Below are 25,091 nucleotides of genomic sequence, written 5' to 3' on the forward strand. Positions count from 1 at the left end.
GAATCGCTCCGCCACTGGACACTACCATGGGTTGGAGGCACCCACCTGGGTGTAGCGTCCCAAGATCGATCACTATTGGTGCCAGTTACTGAGACATACGTTATAGCTGTCTTTCCTTTGCACAGATCAACTCCCGAGTTCAGTTTAAGGCCAACAATTGAGTCTAGATAAGTCTGAAGAAAGCGAGCAGAGAGATCAAGTGGAGGACTGGTTTATTGTGTACGACTTCATTACGGACATACCAAATCCTCCACAGGGTTATTAGTACCATGCATCTTGCTAAGTGATGTACACCCATGCGAGGAGACGCGTGCCCTCGTCGGCGTCCAGCTCCGTCCCGCGGCGGTGGCGCGCGGAATGCTCCACTGTGTCCCTCTCCTGTGCACACTGCCTCTCGCGGTGCGCGGCATGCGCCTCCAATTTCGGAGTGCGCGTGCGGGCTAGAGGCGTGGGCACAAGCACCCAGCGCTGGCTGGGTGGAGGAGCAGCTGGCGGGGGAAGGAGGCGGCGCGGGGCCGACGCGGACTATGTTGTCCTTGCCTCGCTGCGCATGGGCCAGGAAGGTCTAGCTCCGGTGTCCGCGCTGCGCCGGCGCGGGAGCTACGGCGACGCTTCAGATCCAGAGCCGCCGTTGATCTCCACCTTGGACCGCTCCAACGTAATGCGGAGGGTCATATCCTCCTCGTAGGCTAGGTCTGAGCCGGAGTCGTTGCCGGAGCTGCTCATCGTGGTGGATGGGATCGGAACCGGAGAGGGAGAGGAGTGGACACACACACACACACACACACACACACACACACAGAGAGAGCTAGGGTTTGAGCTCGCCGCTCGGACTGGGGTTTTCTTGTGGGGTCAATGGTGTGTCGGGCCTGTCAGGCGGACGCGCCCGAGCATGCCCGGGCCGCCCTGTATTTGGGCTGTATATGAAAGGTGCCGATCAGTTCGTGCGTTTGTCCACGATTTGAGAGGTCCTGTTGGGTCAATTTTTCTTTTGACCAATTAGTAACAGGATGGCCTGCCCGGACATTTGAGACGGGGATAAGAGGCCCGGTTGTAGATGCTCTAAGAGTGTCGACCTTATTGTAATTGCGTCTTTGATTAAAATTAGCTTAAGAGATATATTTTGTATCCTTCAGCTAACCTATATATTCCCTCGTGTGTTAGATACATTTAATTGAGGGACAAGCATGGGACAAATTTTTTGGGACGGAGGGGTATATTAGATCATCTATCTTTAGATGTGGTCGTGGTGACTCACTTGCGCTGTCAGAGTTCAAATGTGCACTTTCATACATTTATGGTTAATTAACTTGGCACCAGGGAATGATATTATACTCTGTGATGCATTTCACTCTTTTTTTGGGTGAAAACTTTCGATTAATTATGCCTAAAATCTAAAAAGTGGCCGCGCGCTATATGGACAGAACGAGCGGCCGCGTTCTGACTGCTCGATCTCGCTCGTTGCACGTGGATGACAAGGCTCACCACTACCCGAAGGACCAACCCACCCCCGGTTTCCCCTAGCTAGCCGCCACTCCCTCACCCCTCTCTCTCCCGCGCGCGGCCATGGCAGCCGTCGGATGCTGCTGCTTCTTTGTGCCGCTGGCAGCTGCCATGAGGAGGCGCAGGCAAGGAATCGTGATGGAAATAGTCGTGGTTCTGTGATTGATTGACAGCGGCTCTATGTGCTGAGACTTGAGAGAGAGAGGTGAGATGGGAAGGTTGGTGGCATGGTTCGTTGTGTATATACACGTAGGTGTTGCCATGGTGATGGATGAAGTGGTTGTTGGAAATATGCCCTAGAGGCAATAATAAATTAGTTATTATTATATTTCCTTGTTCATGATAATCGTTTATTATCCATGCTATAATTGTTGATAGGAAACTCAGATACATGTGTGGATACATAAACAACACCATGTCCCTAGTAAGCCTCTAGTTGACTAGCTCGTTGATCAATAGATGGTTACGGTTTCCTGACCATGGACATTGGATGTCATTGATAACGAGATCACATCATTAGGAGAATGATGTGATGGACAAGACCCAATCCTAAGCATGGCACTAGATCGTGTAGTTCGTGTGCTAAAGCTTTTCTAATGTCAAGTATCATTTCCTTGGACCATGAGATTGTGCAACTCCCGGATACTGTAGGAATGCTTTGGGTGTACCAAACGTCACAACGTAACTGAGTGACTATAAAGGTGCACTACAGGGATCTCCGAAAGTGTCGGTTGGGTTGGCACGAATCGAGACTGGGACTTGTCACTCCGTGTAAGCGGAGAGGTATCTCTGGGCCCACTCGGTAGGACATCATCATAATGTGCACAATGTGATCAAGGAGTTGATCACGGGATGATGTGTTACGGAACGAGTAAAGAGACTTGCCGGTAACGAGATTGAACAAGGTATAGGGATACCGACGATCGAATCTCGGGCAAGTACAATACCGCTAGACAAAGGGAATTGTATACGGGATTGATTAAGTCCTTGACATCGTGGTTCATCCGATGAGATCATCGTGGAACATGTGGGAGCCAACATGGGTATCCAGATCCCGCTGTTGGTTATTGGCCGGAGAGGTGTCTCGGTCATGTCTGCATGGTTCCCGAACCCGTAGGGTCTACACACTTAAGGTTCGATGACGCTAGGGTTATAAAGAAAGTTTGTATGTGGTTACCGAATGTTGTTCGGAGTCCCGGATGAGATCCCGGACGTCACGAGGAGTTCCGAAATGGTCCGGAGGTAAAGATTTATATATGGGAAGTCCTGTTTTGGTCATCGGAAAGGTTTTGGGGTTTATCGGTAATGTACCGGGACCACCGGAGGGGTCCGGGGGTCCACCGGGATGGGGCCATGGGCCCCAGAGGCATACATGGGCCAAGTGTGAGAAGGCACCAGCCCCTAGGTGAGCTAGGGCACCTCCCACCATGGCCCATGCGCCTAGAAGGGGAGAGGGGGCAAACCCTAAGGGCAGATGGGCCCTAAGGCCCATACTCCCTGCGCCTCCCTCTCCTCCCCCCTCTTGGCCGCCACCCAAAACCCATCTAGGGCTGCCGCCCCCCTAGGGGTGGGAACCCTAGAGGGGGCGCACCCTCCTCCCTCTCCCCTATATATAGTGAGGCCTAGGGGCTGCCCACAACACGCGATCTGATCTCTGCCTATTGGTGCCGCCCTCCCTCTCTTTCTCCTCATATCTCGCGGTGCTTGGCGAAGCCCTGCAGGATTGCCACGCTCCTCCATCACTATCACGCCGTTGTGCTGCTGCTGGATGGAGTCTTCCTCAACCTCTCCCTTTCTCCTTGCTGGATCAAGGCATGGGAGACGTCACCGGGCTGTACGTGTGTTGAACGCGGAGGTGCCATCCATTCGGCACTTGGTCATCGGTGATTTGGATCACGACGAGTACGACTCCATCAACCCCGTTCACTTGAGCGCTTCCGCTTAGCGATCTACAAGGGTATGTAGATGCACTCTCCTTCCCCTCGTTGCTAGTCTCTCCATAGATAGATCTTGGTGACACGTAGGAAAATTTTGAATTTCTGCTACGTTCCCCTTCAGTGGTTTAGTTAGATTTTAAGACTTGGTTTGTGAGGAGAGAAGTGAGAGGAAGAGATTGTTGGATGGAATTAACCCGGCCGACCATGCATGCATACGTGTAGGTAGGAAGAAGTGTAGCTTAGCTTGCAAGTTACGTATACATGGAGACATGACCTCATGGTTTAATCTGCTGGCTAATTACAAGCTAACCGAATCCATGCAGTGATGTTTAGTTGGCTTGTAATATAGTTTAGTTGTACATATGTTGATGTTTAGTTGGTAGAGAAGACTAGTTGCACACATATATGCTCAGTTGGTTTGTAACCTAGTCTAGTTGCACACACATTAATATTTAGTTGGCTTGTAATATAGTCTAGTTGCACACACATTGATGTTTAGTTGGCAGAAAATACTAGTTGCACATATATTCTCAGTTGGCTTGTAATGTAGTCTACTTGCACACACATTGATGCTTAGTTGGCAGTGAAGACTAGTTGCACACACATATGCTCAGTTGGCTTGTAATGTAGTCTAGTTGCACACACATTAATATTTAGTTGGCTTGTAATGTAGTCTAGTTACACACACATTGATGTTTAGTTGACAGAGAAGACCAGTTACACACACATATGCTCAGTTGGCTTGTAATTTAGTCTCGTTGCACACACATTGATGTTTAGTTGGCAGGACTATTGGCACACACATATGCTCAGTTGGCACGGCAATGTAGTCTAGTTTGCACACACATTAATGTTTAGTTTGCAGGACTATTGGCACACACATATGCTCAGTTGGCGCGGCAATATAGTCTAGTTGCACATATATTGATGTTTAGTTGGCAGGAAGACTAATTCGTCGAAACATCTACTTTTGAAGAGCACGTCGCGAGAGTTTTAACAATGAAAACGGATCTGAATTTCTTTTTTTTGCAGGTGAAAAATAATTTTCATTTATCACTCAGGATCAATCTCCTTCTTACATAAGTCAGGCACCTCACCTGGTCCTGAACCCAACCATACAACCGTATGTTTCTCAATTCTACCAAAAGCAGCTAGGTAATGGCTGATGCCATTCTGCTCTCTGCGACATGAGCCAGTTTAACTAATCTCCCATCTCCCAGCAGTCTCCTAATCTGATCAATAAGCATAGCATAACAAGACCGGTCCCTCTCCACTGCCTTGAGCATATTGAGCGCCATGAGGTTGTCCGTCTCCAATTCTATGGGCTGCTGCGTCCACTGCAAAGCAAGGTTCGGGCCCTCCATACAGGCAAGGAGTTCAGCTTCTAGAGGCTCCGCACATGACCTCAGTTCCCTACACGATGAGAATATAATCACGCCGGAGCTATCCCTTAGGATCATTCCGGCACTAGACGTTCCTGTCGTGGCGCAAAACGAGCCATCGACGTTGAGCTTTGTCCAACCTGCAGCCGGAGGAGTCCATCGTGGTCGCGGCCCAGCCGTACCTGTACCACGCAATATATCTTTGCTCGACACCATTGCATCAACTACCTGCTTCCCTCGCGCCCACGCTTGCGGGCGGCGATCTCCTCCAGGGCCCGGCGCTGCCGGACCATCTCGTCGCGGAGGTAGTCGTCCCACGCCCACCGCAGGACGTCCTCGTCGGAGAAGCCGCGCCGGGCTATCTCCTCGTACTCCGAGGGGAGGTCGGGCTCCGGCTTGGGCTCGACGAGGACGAAGCTGCCGGTGGGGGAGGCATTGTCGCCGATGCGGACGCCGGAGCTGCGGGTGCGCGCGCTGACAGGCATGCCCTGGGGCTCCGGCTTGACGGGGCGGAGGTGGAGGCAGGGAGAGCCGCCGGACAAGGAGGAGGACCCCCCGGTCTCCATGCGCCTCGGGGTCCAGGAGCTTCCCCGGCGGCGTGAGAAGGACGGGGGAGCGGGGTACTCGAGGCGCGGCGTGTTGCCGCCCTCGATGTACTCGAGGACGGCCTCCAACGTGCGCCCGGGCACGCCCCACCACCGACGCCGGCCGGTGGCGTTGAGCCTGCCGGAGGGCACGACGCCGTTGGTGGCCTCGAGTTGCTCGGCGTGACGGCGGCGAAAATAAGGCTCCCAGAGCGGGCTGTCGGGGACGTACCGTGGCCCCTCCATCGCCGCACGCGGCAGGGACGAGCGGATGCGTGCGATCTCCGCACGCCGCGCCGCGCCGGTGGGTACCGGGGGCACCGGCACGCCGCCGGCGCTGATCCTCCACGCCCCGGGCACCCGCATGTCCGGCGGGACCGGGTACTCGGCCTCGAAAAGGAGGCGAGCCTCGTTTTCGTGGAGATGGCGGCGGCCGAAGCCGTTCGCCGCCGCGCCGTCGCCTGGGAAGCGCTCGGCCATTGGTGTGATGAACTGGAGAGGGCGAGAGAGAGAGGAGAGGGAGGAACGACGACGGCGAGAGAGTGTGAGATCGCCGAGTGCGCTGGGGCGCGTCTTATGTAGGCCGAGGCGCCGCCTGTGCGCGTGCCGCCGTGTGTACACGTGACGGGCGAGGGAGGGCGAGGGACGTGCGTCGTCCGGTCTTCACTGCGCCGTCCGTGAGGCATCAATGGCACAGGCTGACCGGCGCGGCAGCGCGGCAGCTTTGGCATTGATTCGCCACGGGAAACGAGGCGATGAGGACGACGAAGGGCCGAGAAGAGAGCCGTATCGCTGACGCGGCGGGCCCGCGGCTGTTTCGCGCCAAAACAGTTCGCCCCGGCGCCCCCGGGCGCCCCCCAGCGCGCCGGGTTCGGCCTGGGTCCGCCGGCACTGTTTTTGGCCCAGGCCGGTGAAAATCAGGCTCCTGAGGGCGCGACTGGCTGATTTTTCGGCGCCGGCGCAAAAAAAAACGTCTGGGGAGGCCTTCCTGGAAGCGCGGCCAGAGATGCCCTAATCAGCAGAACCAAAGCTCCCTCGGACTGATGATGGACTAGACCTCGTCGCCGCCTTGCGCCAAGTCCGACGTCAAGCTCCCGGCGTCGGCGATGACCCTTCCCATGGTCATGAGGATGAAAAACACCTGGAACAGCTGCGTGGTGTTGATTTGCCCGCTGACCATGAGCTTGCCTCCGTAGCACAGTGCGAGCACCGCGGCGTTGAACTGGCACAGGCACACCTGCGTCGTGCTCGTAATGGTGTCCTTCCTCGGGCCCACCTGCACGGCCTCATACCGCTGGAGCATCCGCCGCTGCGACGAGAACGCAGTGACCGTTCGATGGACGATGGTTCACCACGGCCTCGCTGGTGAGTTGGCTTCCCTGCACCTGCGCCTTCTTGGCCTTCCTGGAGCCGGCCATCATGAGCACCTTCTTGAAGTAGAAGCTAGAGTTGACCAGCGGCTGCATGGCCATCACCACCGCCGCAAGACACCACGACGGGTAGAGAGAGCGCGAATCCAAGGGACACAGTGGCGCCCAAGTCAATAAGCCTGCGTGGCGGCGCCTCCTTGGACCTCACGAGAGAAATGTATCGGAGGCAAGGGGAGCAACTAGTTAACGAGCGTTCCTTCGGGAGCCTCGCAACGATCAGTGTCACTTGGCGCGCTCTCAGCCATTCGCCACGTGTCGCGCTCTGGACGCTCCCTTCAGATTTTGTTTTTTTTTATTTTTCCGCACGCGTTTTTGGTTTTTCAAACGGTTTTTTTTTCTGGTTTTTTCCGACGTTGGTTTTCCCCCGGTCTTTCTTAACTTTTCGATCAAAAAAATTCCAAATTTTTTTTTGCGTGAAAAAACACGCTTTCTTTTTTTTTATTTCGCGAAAGTCACGGTTTTTCTTCCGCGAGAGGCATGGTTGTGCTTTAGCGAGAGTCACGGCCGTGCCTTTCAGAAATGAAAAAAAATGCGTTTTCTATTTTTTTTCTTTCGCGAGAGTCATGATTTTGCTTCCGCGAGAGGCACGGTTGTGCTTTCACGAGAGTCACAGCCGTGCCTCTCGGAAAGGGAAAAACAAAACGCATTTTCTGTTTTTTTTTCTTTCTTGAGAGTCACGGTTTTGGTTCTGCGAGAGGCACGGTTGTGCTTACGCGAAAGTCACGGCCGTGCCTCTCGAAAAGGGAAAAAAATACGCGTTTTCTGTTGTTTTTTCTTTCGCGAGAATCACGGTTTTGCTTTCGCGCGAGGCACGGTTATGCTTTCGCGAGAGTCACGGCCGTGCCTCTTGGAAACGAAAAAAAACGCGTTTTATGTTTTTTTTCCTTCCATGAGTCACGATTTTGCTTCCATGAGAGACACGGTTGTGACTTCACGAGAGCCACGGGCATGCCTCTTTCGGAAAGGGAAAAAACCGTGCTCCCGGTTCGGTTTTTTCGCTCGGTTTTTTTCGTGAAAAAAAAAGTTCGTCAAAAGATATCAACATGAGATCTAGTTTTGAAGATCACTACGCGAGGAATCCAATCGTGAAAACGGTTCGAGATTTGGACGTACGATTTAAGAGATAAAACGTTTTGAATAAACGGATCTATGAAAAAAAATGAAAACTTCCAGGTTGCGACAAGTGGCGCGCTGCATGTGTGCCACTTGTCACGACCTGGGAAAGTGGAGTGTTCTTTGCAACGAATACTTCTTAATTAGTGATTTCCTGAGCAAGGGGATGGTAATTGGGAAAATTAGGTTCCCGCTAGGTTAATAGGGCTAGCCCACTTAATTTCTCTGCTTGTCCAATGGGAGACCAATAAGGAGATTAAGTGTGATGGGCTGGTTAGTCCCACCTAATCCTACTCTCACATGCAACCTGAAATGTTTCTAAAAATAAAAACCCTGCAACCTGAAATAATGCGATAAAATACATTGCAGTAAATCTGGTTTAGTAGTTACTCCCTTTTAGTGATTTATAAATGATCTTATATTTCTTTACAGAGAAAGTACTTAATTGACGGGCTTGAATTCCATCTAACGCTAAACAGTTTCTTAAGAGTAAGTATAATAGAGCTGAGTCAACAGGCTATAAGAATTAAACTAGTATATTTCTACTTAGTTGCAGGAAAGAAAAGAGGAGAAAGAAGGTAAGCGGGCTTTTCGTGAAGAGCCAGCTCTAGCACGTGCTCCTAGACACTTTGTGAGAATGAAAGATGGGCCACGTAATAAAAAAGTAATACACTCTTTTAATCTACTATTGTACATGTTGGCTATTACAAAACAGTAAGACAGAGCTACCTACGAGCCTCCACAGTGATTTTGATCTCTCAGCCGTCAGATCATGCCTACGAACGCGTTGGATTTGCTCGGTCGTCAACTCGTTACGCACATACGGAGAACCATTTTGCAGGCCGCTGCTCTGCAGAATTAGCTGCGGTTCCCGTCGATAATCGGGCCGTAAGATGTCCAGCCAATTTGCAAAGCATATCATTCGTACATGAACTTGCAGGTCGTCCAGGTCTCTTCGTCTATCCTCGAGCGCCGGCCCTATCCCTATCCCTGAGCTCCTCTGTTGGTCGAGGCTGCGCTGCCACCGTCCTCAATCCCGGCGGCGAGCTTCCGTGCCCTCTGATACCCATCTACTCTTCTTCTGCAGGCCCCCATGGTGGGTCTCTTCTTTACTTTATTTTTTAATGTCGTCTCCTGCAGCGTTCTGCCTTGGCGACTGCGGCAGCCGCACGCGCTGCTGGCTTCCATCGCCGATTGTGTTCCTCTTGCGTCCGCCTCCATGCGCTTGCAGCTGGTGGCTGTGGTAACGGGACTGACGGCGAAGGAGATTCGACAGAGCCGATCGTGACGAGCACCTCATCCTCCTTTTACTCCGCAGGATCAGCGTCCCCTTTTCTTTTGTGTCAGACCAACAGGGTACGCGAACAACGTCTCCCTGCCAACAGGCCATAGAAATTAGATTCGATCTGCAACATCTGATTCTATGGTTGATTTCCCTTGATTTATAGGTAATTTTAGCTGGCTTCATAATCTGCAGGTAGGATGACGTACGTTGTTGATTTGTTGTACTAATGCGTGATCGGGCATCTCGGGAGGATGTAAGTGGAACATTAGGTAGGTGTATTGTTTTGTATGACAGATTCCTTGACTTGCAAGTTGCAACAATGGAATTCATGTATTATGCATAGTTTTTCTGAAAGCTATTATGCATAGTTGTATATTTGCATTAGCTTTATTGGTTATATATGAATTTACTAACAGATTATGTCCACCATTTTCATTGTTAAATTGTACCCTGAATAACCTTTGATACTTTAGCAAGTTCAATGTGATTATAAATTCAGTGTGGTGCTACTTTTTGTTGACTATTTGATCAAATGCTCATGTACTTTAAAGATTTACCTTACATCTGCATTTTTGTTCTGGTGCATTGCATGTTTTAGTAAACTGAAATTCCTGATATGCTTGACAGCTAGGCCATGGACAACACATTGCAGAGGCCATTAATATGTAGCAAAGCCATTTTATGAGGTCGTTGTTGACAACAATGTTATGCTCAACTTTGAGAGCCAATCTTCTTTTATCCGTATTCAACTCTTGTTGGTAACATATTCATCTCTTGTTAGGCACGCTTATACGCTGATGTTACATTTTTGCCGGATTTTGATGTTTGTGCATCGGAGAGCTTCCTTGATGCTGGCATCAGCTTGGAAGTTGTTGCTTTTTAGAGAACTCTGGGAACCATATATCCTTCACAAGGCACACAATTATTCAGAAGAATAGTAACTGTTAGTCGTGCTTAGATGCTTCACATTCCATTCTTTTACTGCCCCCAAACGTACTATAACAAACAATCATCTTCGTATTTGAGGCATTGCAGTTTTGGATACTCATACTTCTTACATATATTTGTACCATCTAAATTTATGGCAGATATTTCTCCTATTTTTTATTAAAATGAAAGAGCGCGGCAACGCGTGCCTTCATGTTCTAGTAAGATGGGTTGTAGATGACATGGCACTGACTTGTAGTCAGCAGCTGGCTATATTATTAACCATGCTCTAACCGATAAAATCTTAACCATAAGTGCGAACTCTGGTGCAGAATTGATGCATGGCATCTGGCCTTTGAATTTTTTGTGAGCATACACTGTTAGCGAAACGCATAATTGATTAGTTTAGTTTTGTAGACAGCCGGGTCATGAGAAGGGCGAGCATATCGGTAAAGAAGATTCTGGAAACTTCCACAGTGCCATAGGCCATAGCATCGACGTAGTATATGCATGTCAAACAAAGCAAACAGGCCACGCACTGATAGATCTCGTGGCTTGCTGATTGCAAAGCTTGGCTTTGACCTAAATATCTCTACCTACTTGCTGCCACCTGGCCTCCATGATTACCAGCAAACCAATCAAGCAAAGCTCTTGTGGCTACCACGTATGCACTCAAGTACTCGGACACGTCCTGTGTCAACTCTCTATATATATTGGCATACGTACGTACACGTAACGGAGTGAGCCGGTACTAATTGAGGCTGAGCGCGAATTCCGAGGAGACAAATCATAACATGGCTAATTTGATTGTTCCCTCCTTAGGAACATTTTTGTTCAAGTATAAACTCATAAAAGGAAAAACCTTGTCTCCCCTCCCGAGCCCTAGATCGAGTGCCACCAAGCCACCCCTCACCCCCCTTCATTCCCTTGCGGTCATCGGAGGAGGCTCCCGCAGGGCGGATGGCGGCGGTGGGGTTTTCTCCTCGTCTGGTGATAGGTTCTCATGGTGGATGAGGCTTGTTCCCTTCTGTTGTGCAGTGTGGGGGCTTCCCAAGCAGTGTCTCTGGCGGCAGTGACTGCGGTAGCATCATTGGTGGGATCCCGGGCTTCAGCCCGACGAATCCTTCCAACGACTTGGGAGCGGGGTGGTGGGGTCCCCTTCTTCCTCTTTGGGAGTTCGTCCCCGCACGACTCGGCTCTGTGTCGGCCTTTGATGGTTGCGGTGGTGGTGGGACATCATATTTGTCTGTTTCGACTGGATTCGGCTCATACGCGTTTATAGGCGGTAAGGTTGGTGGCCCTTGCGGCGAGGCAGCACCATTGCTACACTAGAGTTGAGCATTCCAGCAGGCTAGCGACGCTTTTCGGGCCGCTGGCTATGTGAGCTTTGAAGGGGTGGGCTACTCCGAGTGAGGACTTCTCTGGCTTTGCCTGCGTTGAAGACGTGGCGCCGTTGGTCGCTGTCCGCTTTGGCGGTCACCGTGGAGCCCTCCTTATTCCTCCACCATAGCATCTAGGTGTGTGTGGCCGGTTTTTTTGTTTTGGCATAGGCCAGCGTGAACCTCAGACGGTTTTTTTGGTGGCTACCATGTGGATGGTTCGATGCAGCAAAGTCAAAATCGCTTGCTCAGGGATAAGTGACGACGATGACTCTTGCAGGCAACCTTGCCGATGCTCTTCATGTCGGCAATGTGTGTGGACTGCATGTGGGTAGCTAGGCAGGCCGTTGGTGCCTCGTGCTTTGTCGTGTGTCGTGAGTCGTGACTGATTTCGTCTGGTTTTCTGTAATTAACTAGGCAATTGTCCTATTCTTAATCAGCCTTTTCTAAAGGAAACTAGGTAGTCACATGCCGATACTGCTCTCGGCTTCTTCATTTTTGTGAATTTCATAAAAAGAAAACTGCAATCATAACGTAAATCATGCATGAGGATCTCATTAAAAGGTTATAAGAATTTAAATACATATTGTTATTGATCAAGAATATGTGAAGGACGGGCTGGCGCAGTGGTGAAGTACTCTCATTTGTGCTAATAGGTATTGGGTTCGATGCAGTCCATCTACATTACACTGTGCCTGGTGAAGTACTTCGTTCGTTTTTAGTTACTCTGCATATATATTAGATTTGACTAAAGTCTATCATAACAAATCTATATGATGTGAAAGTATATTCAATATCTATTCAAAAAAAGTATATTCAATAATAAATCTAATGGTATTGATTTGTTATTGTATATGTTAATATTGTTGTTTATAAATTTGTCAAAGTTTACAAAGCTTAACTTCACCAAAGCTAATACTCGGAGTAAATAAAAACGGAAGGACTACGTATTAATCAACATGCACAGCCATATAACTTCACATACATTTTTTGAATGAATTGACAATTGTTGACTACGCCTGCTGCGCGGTTAACATCACATACATTGAAGATGATCGAGAGACCCAACACAGTAGTACAAGTTGGTAGGCAACAGAAGGCCTAGGAAGCTAGGAAGAGTGACACGTGTGGCCATGGTGCACATTAGTTTTGATATTTCCCGGCCCAATTATTGATGGGAAAGCTTCAGGACGTACTACATAATGAGTAACATAATGAGAACAAAGGAATTAGGGGGCGATTTGATTATTGATGTGATATCAACTGCATATACTATATATTTGCATTTGTAACTAATAATACTCCAAAATGGTTTTTTTTTTGTCTTGTTGCTCGGCTTGCAATCATTCTGACAACACAAACTTGAGTCTTTTCAGCCACTTCTTGTAACTACGCAAAGGGGTTTAAATGGGTTTATATTTGTCCATAAAGGCCATGGCCTTTTTCTAACCATCGCATCCTGATTTTTTACTTTATTTATTTAATGTATAGTTGATACTTTGCAACCTTTTTAGGAAACATATCGTCGTGTTCGGGTTTGTGATGTGCGGAGTCGGTGCAACAGATGGCATGCCACCGCATGCCACTCCATTGCTAGAGCCAACCCATCGCCATTGATCGCCACAGGAAGTAATCAAGGCCATGGTCCAGCCGAGCTAGCGCCTTGGAGAAGATGCCGTCACAATCGAAGGAACTGCAAATTCAAGAGCGATCATTATTTATCACTGGCCTCACGCCGGAATCGGAGGACGCACTAATGTGACGAAGATGAAGCCAGAGGACCAAACTGCAGAGGAAAGTTGTTGTCGCCTCTGTGCTGACATACCTTGCAAACCATAGTCTCACCGTCCGGAAAACACAGTAGGAATCTACGCCACCGAGCCATCGATATTAGCATAGATGACATTGTCGAGATGTGAAAGCTCGAGGAAAACTTATTCACTAATTTGGCGCAGCCACCTCCATCAAGGATGCGCCACCACAGAACCCTAACCTATATGCAGGCTGACCCCGAGGCACCAGGATAGCCCACCCATCACGTCGCAGTAGTGGTAGCCGGAGGAGAGGGGAACCCACGTGCTCAGCGTCGACGGTGGTGGATGGTGGGCAATGGATGCTCGCCCTAATCACCTCTCATGGCAGAGGGAAACGGGGAGGAGAGTCTCTATTTATTTATTTATTTTTCCAAGGTTCTTCTACACCGATAAGAACATGAGCTTAACCAGACTATTCTTGAAATAACAAGTCATTTTATTTTTCGGTGTTATGTTGGTGCATCAAAAAAGGGATTTCGCTAGGAACTTGTTCGATGGGCTAAACCTTCGGTCTCTTTTGTGAAAAAAAATTCTTCTCCACATGGCATGTTTTTTGTTCCCTTCAACTAAGAGTCATCGGTTTAACACATGTTCCGATGTGCCCTAACCCCATGTGATAAATTGTGCAAGTTTTGTTGATCCGTACACATGTTCCGATGGAAGCTAGCATATGGGCGTACTATATATATGATACACTCTCAAAAGGGGTTGATCATGTGGTGTGTTGAATTTAAGCAGAGTACATAAAGCAAGCCATTTCAAAAAAAAAACCCGGAAGATTCATTAACATGTTTTTTCAAAAGCTTACTCAATAATGTCATACTGCGAAAAGAAACAAACAACAAATTGACAAGCAATTTTCACAAGCATGCATGGTTCAATAGGCACAACAAGGCAGTGGTTTATACGGATGGCACCATGGTTTTGATCCTATCTTGGTATAGCTAGGTTGGGTGTGTGGTGTAGATATAAGAAAGTATGCTCTTATCTTTGCTTTTCCAAAACGCACAGCCATACATGCATGGTTTTCTCACCATATCATTGGTTGTCCTGCACTGCCGGCCAACATGTGCCACAATGCCCATTTGCTCTCATCTAAACAGTGTCCCCCTCCCCCTCTAGCAAATTGCACCCCAAAATATCAGACTCAAATGCAGCACCATCATCCAGCCCCTAGCTTGCCCTCTCTAATCAGGCATGCAAAACCACCATACCTTTCTTTACCCCATCTCCATCCATCCAGCCACACACATGATTATTGGAGAGCTACTACTAGTAGTACTAGTGATGCTCACACTCCCCCTCCCATGCATGCACTCCCTCTCTCTCTCTCTCTCTAGACACACACCAATCATTCTCACTCACATACAACCACAAACCTACACCTACACAACAACAATTTTTTTTAGAGACAACACAACAATTAGCATGCATTTACTCTCTCTCTCTCTCTCTCTACTTCTCTCCCTCTCTCTCTCCCTCTCTACCTCTCCCCTATAAAAGGACATCTCATTCACACCACAAGTCCACAGAAACCACGAGCTCAAACTCAAATAAGCCATAGCATAGCAGGGAAGCTAGAGAGCCCAAAGCGTATACTGCAAACACATGCTGCCGCTGGTGAACATGCAGGCTTCTCCGGAGAAAGAGGCCAGCAGGCAGCAGCAGATGATGACCAAGGTGTCCATCTCCATCCTGGTGATGGCGCTGCCGGTGCTCTACGTCTCCGTCCTCCGCGTGCCGCCGGCCACGCTCTTCCGGGACACCACCTTCTGGTTCCTCATGTCCAACTCCATCATCGTCGTCATCGCCGCCGACTCCGGCATGCTCTTCTTCGGCTCCTCCGCTTCCGCTTCCCCGGGCGTCGACGACCGCCCATTCGTCGTCTCCAACTACAACGGCGACGCAGCGGCGGTGCCAATGGTTAGCGTCTCCAGCGACGAGCCGCTGCTGCCTGTGGCCGTCGTCGAGGACCAACCGTTTGTTGTCGCGAGGGACATCCTCGTACATGGCGACACGGCCGTGGACAGCCATGCACACGCATTGGTTGTACGAGGCGAAGAAGATGCTCGGCCGAAGATGGCCATGTCCGGCAAACCGTCCTATGCTTACCCCACCGGTGAGGGTGACGACGACGGCGTGGTGGTGAAAGCGAGGCTGACGGCAAGCAGGAGCCTGGCGAGGGAGGAGAGGGCGGCGAGGAGGCGGCGGAGCAGGTCCCACTCGCACGCGCTCGTGCCCGACACTGACACGGTGGTGGTGCAGGACAAGAGCGTGGTCGTTGTGAGGGACGAGAAGCTCCGGCGCACGGCCACGGAGGGCCGGCGCCAGCCCACCGCCGCAGAGGAGGAGGAGAGCGAGTACTACGCGCGGCTCTCCGACGAGGAGCTCAACCGGAGGGTGGAGGACTTCATCACCAGGTTCAACAGGGAGATCAGGCTGCAGGTCGAGAAGGAGGAGCTACAAGCCTGATCTGATCGATGAAACCTCAGTCCAAAAACGCAAGAATTCCACAGGAACCAGTTCAGTTCAGTTCCTGACGTCGAAAAAAATTCCTGCCTTCCAAACGGGACCTCAGCCGAAGCTTCGTGCCGCCATGTCGCGACGCGTGTCGCGCCGCGACCATGTACATGTTGTTCTTAGGAGGTTGGGGGTATTAGCTGTCTAGTAAGTTAGTAAGGAGCTTCCTCTTTTTTTGGGTAGATCTTCTGGTGCAGATGGAGTGAGAGTGAGTGAGAGGTACATCAGCGACAGCGAGATTGTAGCACTTCGATGAGGCTTTGTAATATTTTGCATGCATGAGAACAGTGAATAAACTAAGAGAGAGAGAGAGAGAGAGAGAGAGAGGGAGCAAGGGAGATGGATTAGTAATATATATCTGTTGTGCCATTATCTAAAAGATTATGCTATATCTTGTTTACACTAGCTTCCATTGACAAACAAGCTGTACTCTGTCTGTACTTCCTGCAGGAAGATCTTGTCCTGTGGAGAATGGTCAGAAAGTGGGCCCAGCTCAAGAAAAAACCATATTTATACACAGACACCCAAATCTTGGTCATGTGCAGTAAAAATGCTAAAATGGAAACTTTAAGTCAGTTTGAGAATTTTTAAACTGTCTAGTTGTAAGTTGGATAAAAACTTTAAGTCTGCTCACTTGATCTCCTTTGGCGAATCAACTGAAGATCCTCTTCTACAATCAACTGAGGGATCTTGTTTTTGCAATGGACTGTCTCTGTGACAAGATCTTGTCCTGGAGATCTACACAAGTACACAATCGTTTTTGATTAATGGCTCCCGAGGAGAATCTAAATCTGTTATTTTGTAGTGTATCATTTATTGGTTAATCTGCCTTGACATGAGGATCCAGATGCAGGGGAGGAGCAGAGCAGCTGCATAAAAATTAAATAGGAGACAGTGAAACAGCTCCTGTCATGTATTAGTACGGCTTGCCTGCCTAATTGCACTATGAGTAGTAAGTAGTACTAGTAGTAACTCATGACATAAGTAGGGTAGGTTTAGATCTTAAGGTACTGTGAACAACAGTCAGTTGATGGGCATCAGGCTCTTAGATATTTCTTGGGATGAACAGGGTTAAAAATATTTGTTAATTTGTTCACTGTTATTTGGTGGTGTTAACTGTTAAGTGAGCATGAGTTCTTTCTTTCCCATCTTAACACAAGGAAAGTCCTCTCTGCAAGCAAATTAAGCAAATGATTAAAGTAATTAACCAATCACTTACTACTTAGCTGGCTTGCTCCAAGGTTAATCAAGCTCTATTTTATCATTTTGGTAAGTTGATGATTGATGGCTAGCAAGAAAAGATCGTAGAAGTTATCTTAACACCACATCATCACCCAACCGTAATAAAGTAGAAGACAGGCATTGGCATAGCTACTAATTACTCTGAGGTGTCATGCCACGTCTGTATTCTTGTGACATGAAACTTACTAAAAACTGTGTAGTCAGCATGAATGATTTGAAGTAGCTGGTTGGCACTCTCTGATTGAGATGAATCAAATCATGCAGAAATCATGCACTACACTTATTTGGAGAAACCAAGAAGCACGATCAACATCGGGTCGAATTCCAAGATGCCACCGGATTGTTTCGCCCCCTGACAAGGGCGTCAAGTTTGCGCGGAAAGATAATAAACCCTCTAAATATATGTTGTGTCGGCTCGATCCGCCATTGCTTATTCACTACAAGATGTGTTCCATTGACCCCTATTATCATCAGCATTGGTGTGGCTATTATAGTTCCTCATGCATATGCTGAAATTAGAATTTTTATATATATCATGTGACAGCTTGGGCAGCAAGATCAAGCCAAACCACACCATGCTGGAAAGAACAAGCTGATCTGATCGACTGCAAAAGTTAAAATTTAATAATGTGTTGTCTCATCATGTGTATACACCAACACCAACCCATGGTTGCCTTGGAGATAAGGCACAAAGCCCATGCGTGCGCCATCTGGTTGAAATGGTTAAGGATGGGCACAAATACAAGCAACAAGACAACACACTTGTGTCTAGCATATCAGATTTGACTTTGTCCCACACGAAATATCCTTGGCTTGACCTGATTGCACGCCTAGATCGCGATATGTGTGAATTGATCCAAGCCAGAAGATCGGTAAAAGTTTTCGGCGAGTGTCTGCTTTTTAGCTACCAAACCTTGATACTTTTACATTAGTTACTCACTCACTCCATACGAAGTGTCCAATTATAAGCTTTATCTTGGATATGTTGGGCTTTCGAAAGATTGTTCATGGTTCTTTGGAATGCTTTCTGAGTGAGGTTTCCTCCGACGCTGCTGTGGCTTTTTCAAACCATATCTGTTCGCCGATATGTTCACGTGACGGAACGATTTGTTGAGAATGATCTTATTGAGATGAAACGACAAAATACCGCTGAATTACTAGGAAAAAAGAACCTTTAGATAAATAGAGTAGGCAGCATATCACAGGAGCACACCAAATTAAGAAGCGACCCTTATGCTTAAAATATCTTCTGGAGCCTTGACACGTTGGAAAACTTGGACCTCATGTGTTAGACTCTGCAGGCCGACTGCAGGACACCTCGCCAAACTTAAAAGTGACCCCCGTGCGCTGTAACCTATCAAATTTGGTTGCCTGCACCCAATGGCAGCACGTACCATAGGCATTTGTTGCACGGAAATGCGGTCGAAAGCGAACACATTGACGCAAGGACGAGACATTTAGGGCAACGAACAACGCACCAAGAATATTGCTGCAAAGAGGACAAATAAAGACATGATTTATCTCTATGAGGTACCTTTCAGTCAGTCGTTTTCTTCTTGGCATATGCATCAGGCTAATGCAACTGGTTGAGTAAAGCGCAGATTTGTAAAGATCTCTTCTTGAGAAGATCTTGGGATGAGCACATGTGTGATAATTTTTTTTACTAGGTCTAGGTGCATAGTATTTGTTTCATATGTAATCTTTTACCACTCCTGGTTATTAACCAAGAAAGGATCCTTGATTGCATGGGTTCTTCATGTGCCACATCCTCTCCAGATTATAACGGTGCAAACTAACCAAATATTTTTGGGATCTGACACACTAGTATGAGAAATGAGTACAGCTCTATATAGAAATAAGATAGTAGTTTCCGCTTAAATTCGGAACAGATAATTCTTCTATTAAAATGAGATTAAATCTCAATGTCAGAAAAAAAGATTAACTGCAAACAAGGTAATCGGCAAAGGTAAACATCCAGCTAAGCACAGGCTGAGTTGATTAGCATGGACGGATGGGGTATCGACACGTGTCGTGCCACCGGCGGACCTCTTGTGACTTGACTTGTAAGCCGAGGTGACAAGAGCTAGCACCAACTAAACTGGCGGCGGTTGGCTCCACCTTTCCTAACCCTGGAGATGAAGCTCAATCAGGGAGCCTGGCCATGCCTCCCTTGACGGAGACAAACGTTTTGCTCCTTTCATCTTAGAGCTCCATACAATAGGTCTTATCATACCTTCTAGCAGCCTCATTTTTTTCGCCAAAAAAAGAGTTTTATAAATTAGGCAGAAATTTTACTAGAAGCCTCAAACAAGCACTCATTATTACTATTTTTGCCAAAATAGAGCTTTATAAATGCTGCCTCTCTGTTCTGCCCTCTGACGGACCACAAAATATGCAAGTTTGCATGACGTCGAAAAATGGGCGTGTACTACAAGTGAAAAAAGGATCAAACTGGTAACCCAAAAAAAGTTCAAACTGTTGAGAACTTGGAAGCTCTTGCCCAGGTGCTCTTTCCTTGATGATGCCTTGGACGTGTGACAGTATGAGCTGAAAGGGATAAACATGATCGATCTGGGATGTTGAAACGACCAGCCTCCCAATAATGCAGCAGAAAGAGATGGCCGGCAGGCCGGCCGTAGAAGAATCTACACTGCTGGAGGAAAAAGGCTACTTGGGCGGCGCAGAAAGAGTCGGACTCAGATGTACTGTACTGTTCTCTCGACCCAATTGCACGTACATGCCTTCAAGGAAAGGGGTGTGCATACATTTCCTACAAGGGAAAAGCGACGTTTGGTTGTATGGTTAGGGTGGTTGTCCTATCAGGATCAAGGATCAACGCAATACCCTCAAACGATCTCACTCAGGCCCTAGACTAGAAGCCTTAGGCCACCATTGATCCAATCTAGGAATTTCACAGCACGCGGTTTAACTCCGGCAGGGAACAGAAAGAAAAAATCCTACGAGCCAAAGAAGCCAGAATTAAAATTCTACGTACGAAACAAAGAAGGCCAACATTATTTCACAAAAAGGAATACCACGCTTGGAGTCAGGCAGCCCCTGCTTTTTGAGATGAGACTGATTCTTGGTCTTCCTGATGGGAACAGGAAGGAGCATCAGCCAATAAATCAGATTTCCTTTACCTTAAGTTGCTTCTTCACAGGTGTTGACTGGCCAGCTTCCTCATGTAGTCATGAGCGCTGTACTTTTGATGTGACCTGTGTACTGTATGCAACTCCAGCTTCATTTCTTTTCTCTGAGGTTCTTATTAGCAACCATCACCTTCTAACCTTTTTACACTCCAGTCATCACCAAGTTTTTTTACATGGAGAGAAAACAGAGGATGCTTATCCAGAAATAAACAACTTGGGCTCTTGTAACAAGACGCCAGTAACAAACTAAGCCTGGGCATTGGCACGCCGGCCTGTCGGGCCCAGCCTAAAAGCCTCGACGACATCCGGGCCAGACTTAGGCTCCTCTTTTAGCCCCAAACCCAAAAAACCCTAACAGAGCTTTTTTGATATTTTTTTAAAAATAGGTATAATCCTTCATTGATTATTCCGAAAATGATTTATTTATTAATTTTGAAATTATCAAAAGTAGCCATTTTCTTGGCCTGGGCCCAGGCTTGGCGTTTCCAGCTTTACACGGCCGGGCCCTTCCCGAAACAAAGCTCTGCCCAGTCAATGCCCAGGTTTATAGCAAACAAATGATTGCTGGAGAGACCAAAAGCCTGGCATCCGGGCCAGGCTGGGACTTCTCTTTTCGCCCAAAAAGGCCCTAACAGAGCAAATTTTTTATTTTTTTTATAAAAAAATAGGTATAATCCTTCATTAATTTATTCTGAAAATGGTTTATTTATTAATTTTTTAACACAAAAAAACAACTATTTTCCTGGCCTGGGCCCAGGTTTAGCATTTTCAGGTCGGGGCTTTACAAGGCCTGGCCTGAAACGCAGCTCGACCCACTCTCAATGCCCAGGTTTGCAACAAACAAATGCTTGCTGGAAAGACCAACGTTGCTATGAGACTCATTTTGTTGGCCCAACTCTCTCTCACATCAATATTTTGCTACAGTATTATTTGTCTTACTAAGGCTCTAGTATTGGAGAGCTTGTTACTGTTGATGAGATGAGATAGTATCTTTTATCTTACCAGAACCTCTTGAAGAAGCATCATTGAGCAGATGGCAGTAAAGAATGTAGCAACGAGACAACTTGCATTGATTGAACAGAGAATGTACATCGGAGCTAATTAAATGTTTAATTAAACCTGTTGCTCACATCAGTTCCATACACTATGAGATTCGGTACCGACCGTACAACGGTGTCGATAGGGATGGCGAAGTTCACCCCAGATGAAATTCCAGATCCTGCAAACACAAAGACACGAGGATCCGTCAGTGTGCAGACAAGCTTTTACTTCAGTATATCTGCTGCACTGAATCCTGCGCACTGAGAGATGGTCCACTGGTGGCTGTACTACACGTAGCTCTACATTTCAGTTGTGAGATCTGCCCCAAGAGTTATGTGTGCCAGAAGCAGGGGTAGCATCATGTCAATCTAGGTACTTACATATCAAGCTGGTGATCTATGACTACTAGTTTCTAGCCGGTACAACCAATAGGTTTGACGAAGTTGCTGTGCACCTATCATTAAAGGAGTGAAAGTGATCCACCACACCATCTATGGAATGAAAATAGTGTAATCTTGACAGCGAATGTGCTTGAGTTTTGTAGAAGAAGAAAAATCTAACTTCCCGGAGAACCAAGGCAGAAAATGGAATAGCTTAACAACGGCGTAAGACACTTTGCCTACCGCCTAGGGAATATCATGAAAGGGAGAATAAATATTGATCTTGACATTCTGTTAACCATTCCTTTCCTTTTTTTATTTTTTTGAACTGAATATTTCATCACATAGAAAACAGGGCTTAATAGAAGAATTCACAAGGCATGAAGTTGCATTGCTTCGGTTAGTGCTACAATATGTTAACAGAAGATACTCAAGGATTAGCACATACTTATTGCAAATATTATTACCTGCCGTACTTGCTTTCATTGTGCAAAAATAAAGCCTACTCTAAACCATGCCATGTAACAAAAGGAAAGCCAAGGTGCCTCAACAGTCAAGACAGACAACAGGAGGGAAAACAAAATATCTTCAGCAAACCATCTTTTGATATTGATGCAATACCTTTACGTGTGAATGTAGCTGTATTAACTCCAATTACATGGCCATAAGAGTCAATTAGTGGGCCTCCTGAGTTACCTGTCGATATTAGCAAATATTGTAAATATTGTTATATATTATTCAATGCATGTTAGAGGTCAAACTGAGCTTATGTGGTCAATGAATTGTGCACAATGAGGAACGAGACTAAAGAAATGAAAAAAAATGGAACATAAGTGATAAGAGGAACAGTAGAATAAGAAACACATAGTTACACACCAACTCTTTCGAGGATTAATGGGCTGGTGCCTCCTAAACGGTAATTTATCACACTGAACCATGAGATATGCACACTGAAAATTTGATCTCTCCCTTCAACTAAATGTGCTTCTATGGCTTTGTATGTGACCTTTTAAAAGCAAAAGGAGGTTGGTGCAGTATGCATGTGGTGTATTTCTACGTATGGAGGGATGCAAATTACAATCCAACTATTAATGCCAACTTGACAACCCCAGAAGGTCCCTATCTGACTATCTCCCTGCAGTCGGAACACATCACAAATCCTTTTAGCAGACACCATATCTAGTACTAGTATAGATAGACCTTAGCAGACTAGCAGTACCTCCACAGCTGATTCTCAACCTTAACTAGACTATTGTCAACATATATACAGAAAATATATCAAGAATTTCAGAACAGTTAAGATCAGGACAATGGGGCCATCAGTCCACTGACTAGCTAAGGGTATCAAGAAAAAACCTCCTGACTTTTCTTTTCTAAAATCTCATTGAGAAAGTTACACAGAAGAGTTTAGTTAGGGTGCATTATGGGTTTTAATTGCTGGATTTCATCCACCAAGAAGGATTACGCATTTGGGCCAAATAGATTCACCCATGCTGTCCCAAAAGGTTACTGTCTAAACTCTAAAGAACAATCCTTCACCAACAAGTTATTATCCATAGTTCCATAAAATATAAGTGTGTTCCTGTGTAATTTACTGGCAATACATGATATGCAGTGAAGCAAGATATTACCAGCATTTATAGCAGCATCTGTCTGTATGGCCCCACGAATCACCCTCCCATTGGGAGATGGTATCTCCCTCCCCAGTCCACTAACTACCTATAGGATACTTCAGATCACAATCAGATAATCAGAATACTTTGACATATCAAGGGAGCTTTAAAATTATTCAAAATTCCTGGGGTGCATCCATCTTGGAATGATGAACCTCCGGCAATTTAAGTAGTTGGTACTTAGCAAGGAAAATGGATAATTTTAAGGTGGCATTACCCCAGTAGTTAAGGTGTGTTCATATCCTAAAGGGTTCCCAATGGCAAAGCAGCTCTGCCCAACTCGTAAACCCTGTGACGTGCCAAGCAGAGCAGGCCTCAACTTATCACCATCAATATCAACCTGCAGAACAAATCTGACTTCAAAGAGTGCAACATGGAACCAAATTCATATCACTACAACTGCACTACTCCAGCCAAAAGAAGTACAATTGCAAACCTTCAGAACAGCAAGATCATATGTTGGATCATATCCTATTAGCCTCCCTTCCTTTGAGTAACTAGTGCCACTTGAATCCTCCAAGAACACCTACAAAACCATTAAACAATGGCTAAAAAAAGGCATATACAACAGTCTCTCTTTTCTCTCTAAAAAAGTCATAAAAGGCAGAACCGCAGAAGTACTATCTTTAATGACTAGACTGTAAGAACGGAAGGGAGAAACCTTGCAGCGATGAGACTCAGATCCATCCCCAGCTAATTTTGCAACCACATGGTAATTTGTCACCTGATGCACCAACATAAACAATCAATTAGAAATTTCAACAACAGATTAGATAATTCAAGATGAATAATATTCCCGCAGTGTGTTCTAGCGAAAGACAAACATTACGTAGAAGTTCCAAGACAGATAGTTACTGAAAAGTCTTGCGGTATAACATGATTAGAAGTATGGTTCTATCAAAGTTTTAAGAATCGATTTAAATTAGTGAAATGTATCTGGTTGGAGACATAAAAGTAAAGTAATAGTGGCATGCCAAACTTAGTCCAGAGATCAAAGGTTCTACACTCAATGTGAGTGAGTGCGTGAATCAACTCTGCGGGTTTGCATCAAACAATGCAAGCCTGCATCCGCACAAGCAAATAAAAACCCAGAGTAAGAAGACTACAACCGAAGACAAAAGCAAAAGGCTGCACAAGGGGGGAAATGCCACTGGAATTGCCAATTTTTGTACTTGTGCGGTACCAGATATCATTGAGATGTCAACCGAGCTCTAATTCTGTCACTAATTCGCATCAAACAGTAACCAAATCGCACGCACAACGTCCGACACTGTCTGCTCCCATTTTATCTGAAACTCATAAAACTGAACCCAAAAGGAAGGAAGATTAAGGCGCTCACAATGTGGCCCAGGGAGTCCCACACGAAGCCAGAGCCGGTCCCCTCCACCGTGGCGCCCCCCTCCTCGTCCTCCACCGGCTGCGCTCCCCCGCCGTCACGTCCCCGCCTCCGCGGCGGCGGGGCGACTAGGAGGTCCTTGATGAACACCACAGACGGCGTCGCCTCCTACATACAGTGACAGACAGAGAGAGGTATTTTGGGGTTTCGCGAAATGCTCTGGTGAAGCGGGGAACAGGAATTTGGGGATGGCGATCGTACCTCAAAGAGGCGGACGACGTGGGGCTCGTCGACGTCGTCCTCGGCGCGGGCGGGCCGCGGAGGGGGCGCGGCGACGGTGGCGAGCAGGAGGAGCGCGGCGGCGGTGCCGCGGCGGGTGGGGGAAGGGGCTGGGAG

The 25,091-nt window shown here is 47.2% G+C and overlaps 2 protein-coding genes and 1 long non-coding RNA gene across 4 annotated transcripts; 2 read left to right on the top strand and 1 right to left on the bottom strand.

Annotated features, from left to right (window-relative positions):
* Nucleotides 1-9,095: 9,095 nt before the first annotated feature.
* LOC119296871 lies at nucleotides 9,096-9,962 on the top strand. Of its 2 annotated transcripts, none has more exons than XR_005145425.1 (3): nucleotides 9,096-9,305; nucleotides 9,398-9,503; nucleotides 9,862-9,962. It is a non-coding gene; the product is annotated as an uncharacterized LOC119296871 (long non-coding RNA). The 2 variants fall into 2 exon arrangements; XR_005145423.1 differs by having other exon boundaries at nucleotides 9,427-9,503.
* A 4,934-nt stretch (nucleotides 9,963-14,896) lies between these two features.
* LOC119298914 lies at nucleotides 14,897-16,279 on the top strand. The gene has a single exon (XM_037576219.1). The coding sequence runs from the start codon at nucleotides 14,963-14,965 to the stop codon at nucleotides 15,824-15,826; it is 864 nt and encodes a 287-aa protein (XP_037432116.1). The 5' UTR covers nucleotides 14,897-14,962; the 3' UTR covers nucleotides 15,827-16,279.
* A 5,026-nt stretch (nucleotides 16,280-21,305) lies between these two features.
* On the bottom strand, nucleotides 21,306-25,088 carry LOC119299100 (protease Do-like 5, chloroplastic; the record flags this gene model as incomplete). Its single annotated transcript, XM_037576383.1, has 8 exons — nucleotides 21,306-21,484; nucleotides 22,308-22,382; nucleotides 23,318-23,405; nucleotides 23,577-23,699; nucleotides 23,796-23,885; nucleotides 24,021-24,083; nucleotides 24,699-24,863; nucleotides 24,957-25,088. Coding segments are annotated over 8 exons (846 nt in total), but the record flags the coding sequence as incomplete, so codon positions are not given.
* Between the last annotated feature and the right edge of the window lie 3 nt (nucleotides 25,089-25,091).

This window comes from Triticum dicoccoides, chromosome 5A (assembly GCF_002162155.2).
Source record: "Triticum dicoccoides isolate Atlit2015 ecotype Zavitan chromosome 5A, WEW_v2.0, whole genome shotgun sequence".
In the NCBI taxonomy this organism is placed as follows: domain Eukaryota; kingdom Viridiplantae; phylum Streptophyta; class Magnoliopsida; order Poales; family Poaceae; genus Triticum; species Triticum dicoccoides.

Coding starts and splice junctions, on each gene's coding strand:
- LOC119298914 (XM_037576219.1), top strand. CDS start 14,963: ATGCTGCCGCTGGTGAACATGCAGGCTTCTCCGGAGAAAGAGGCCAGC.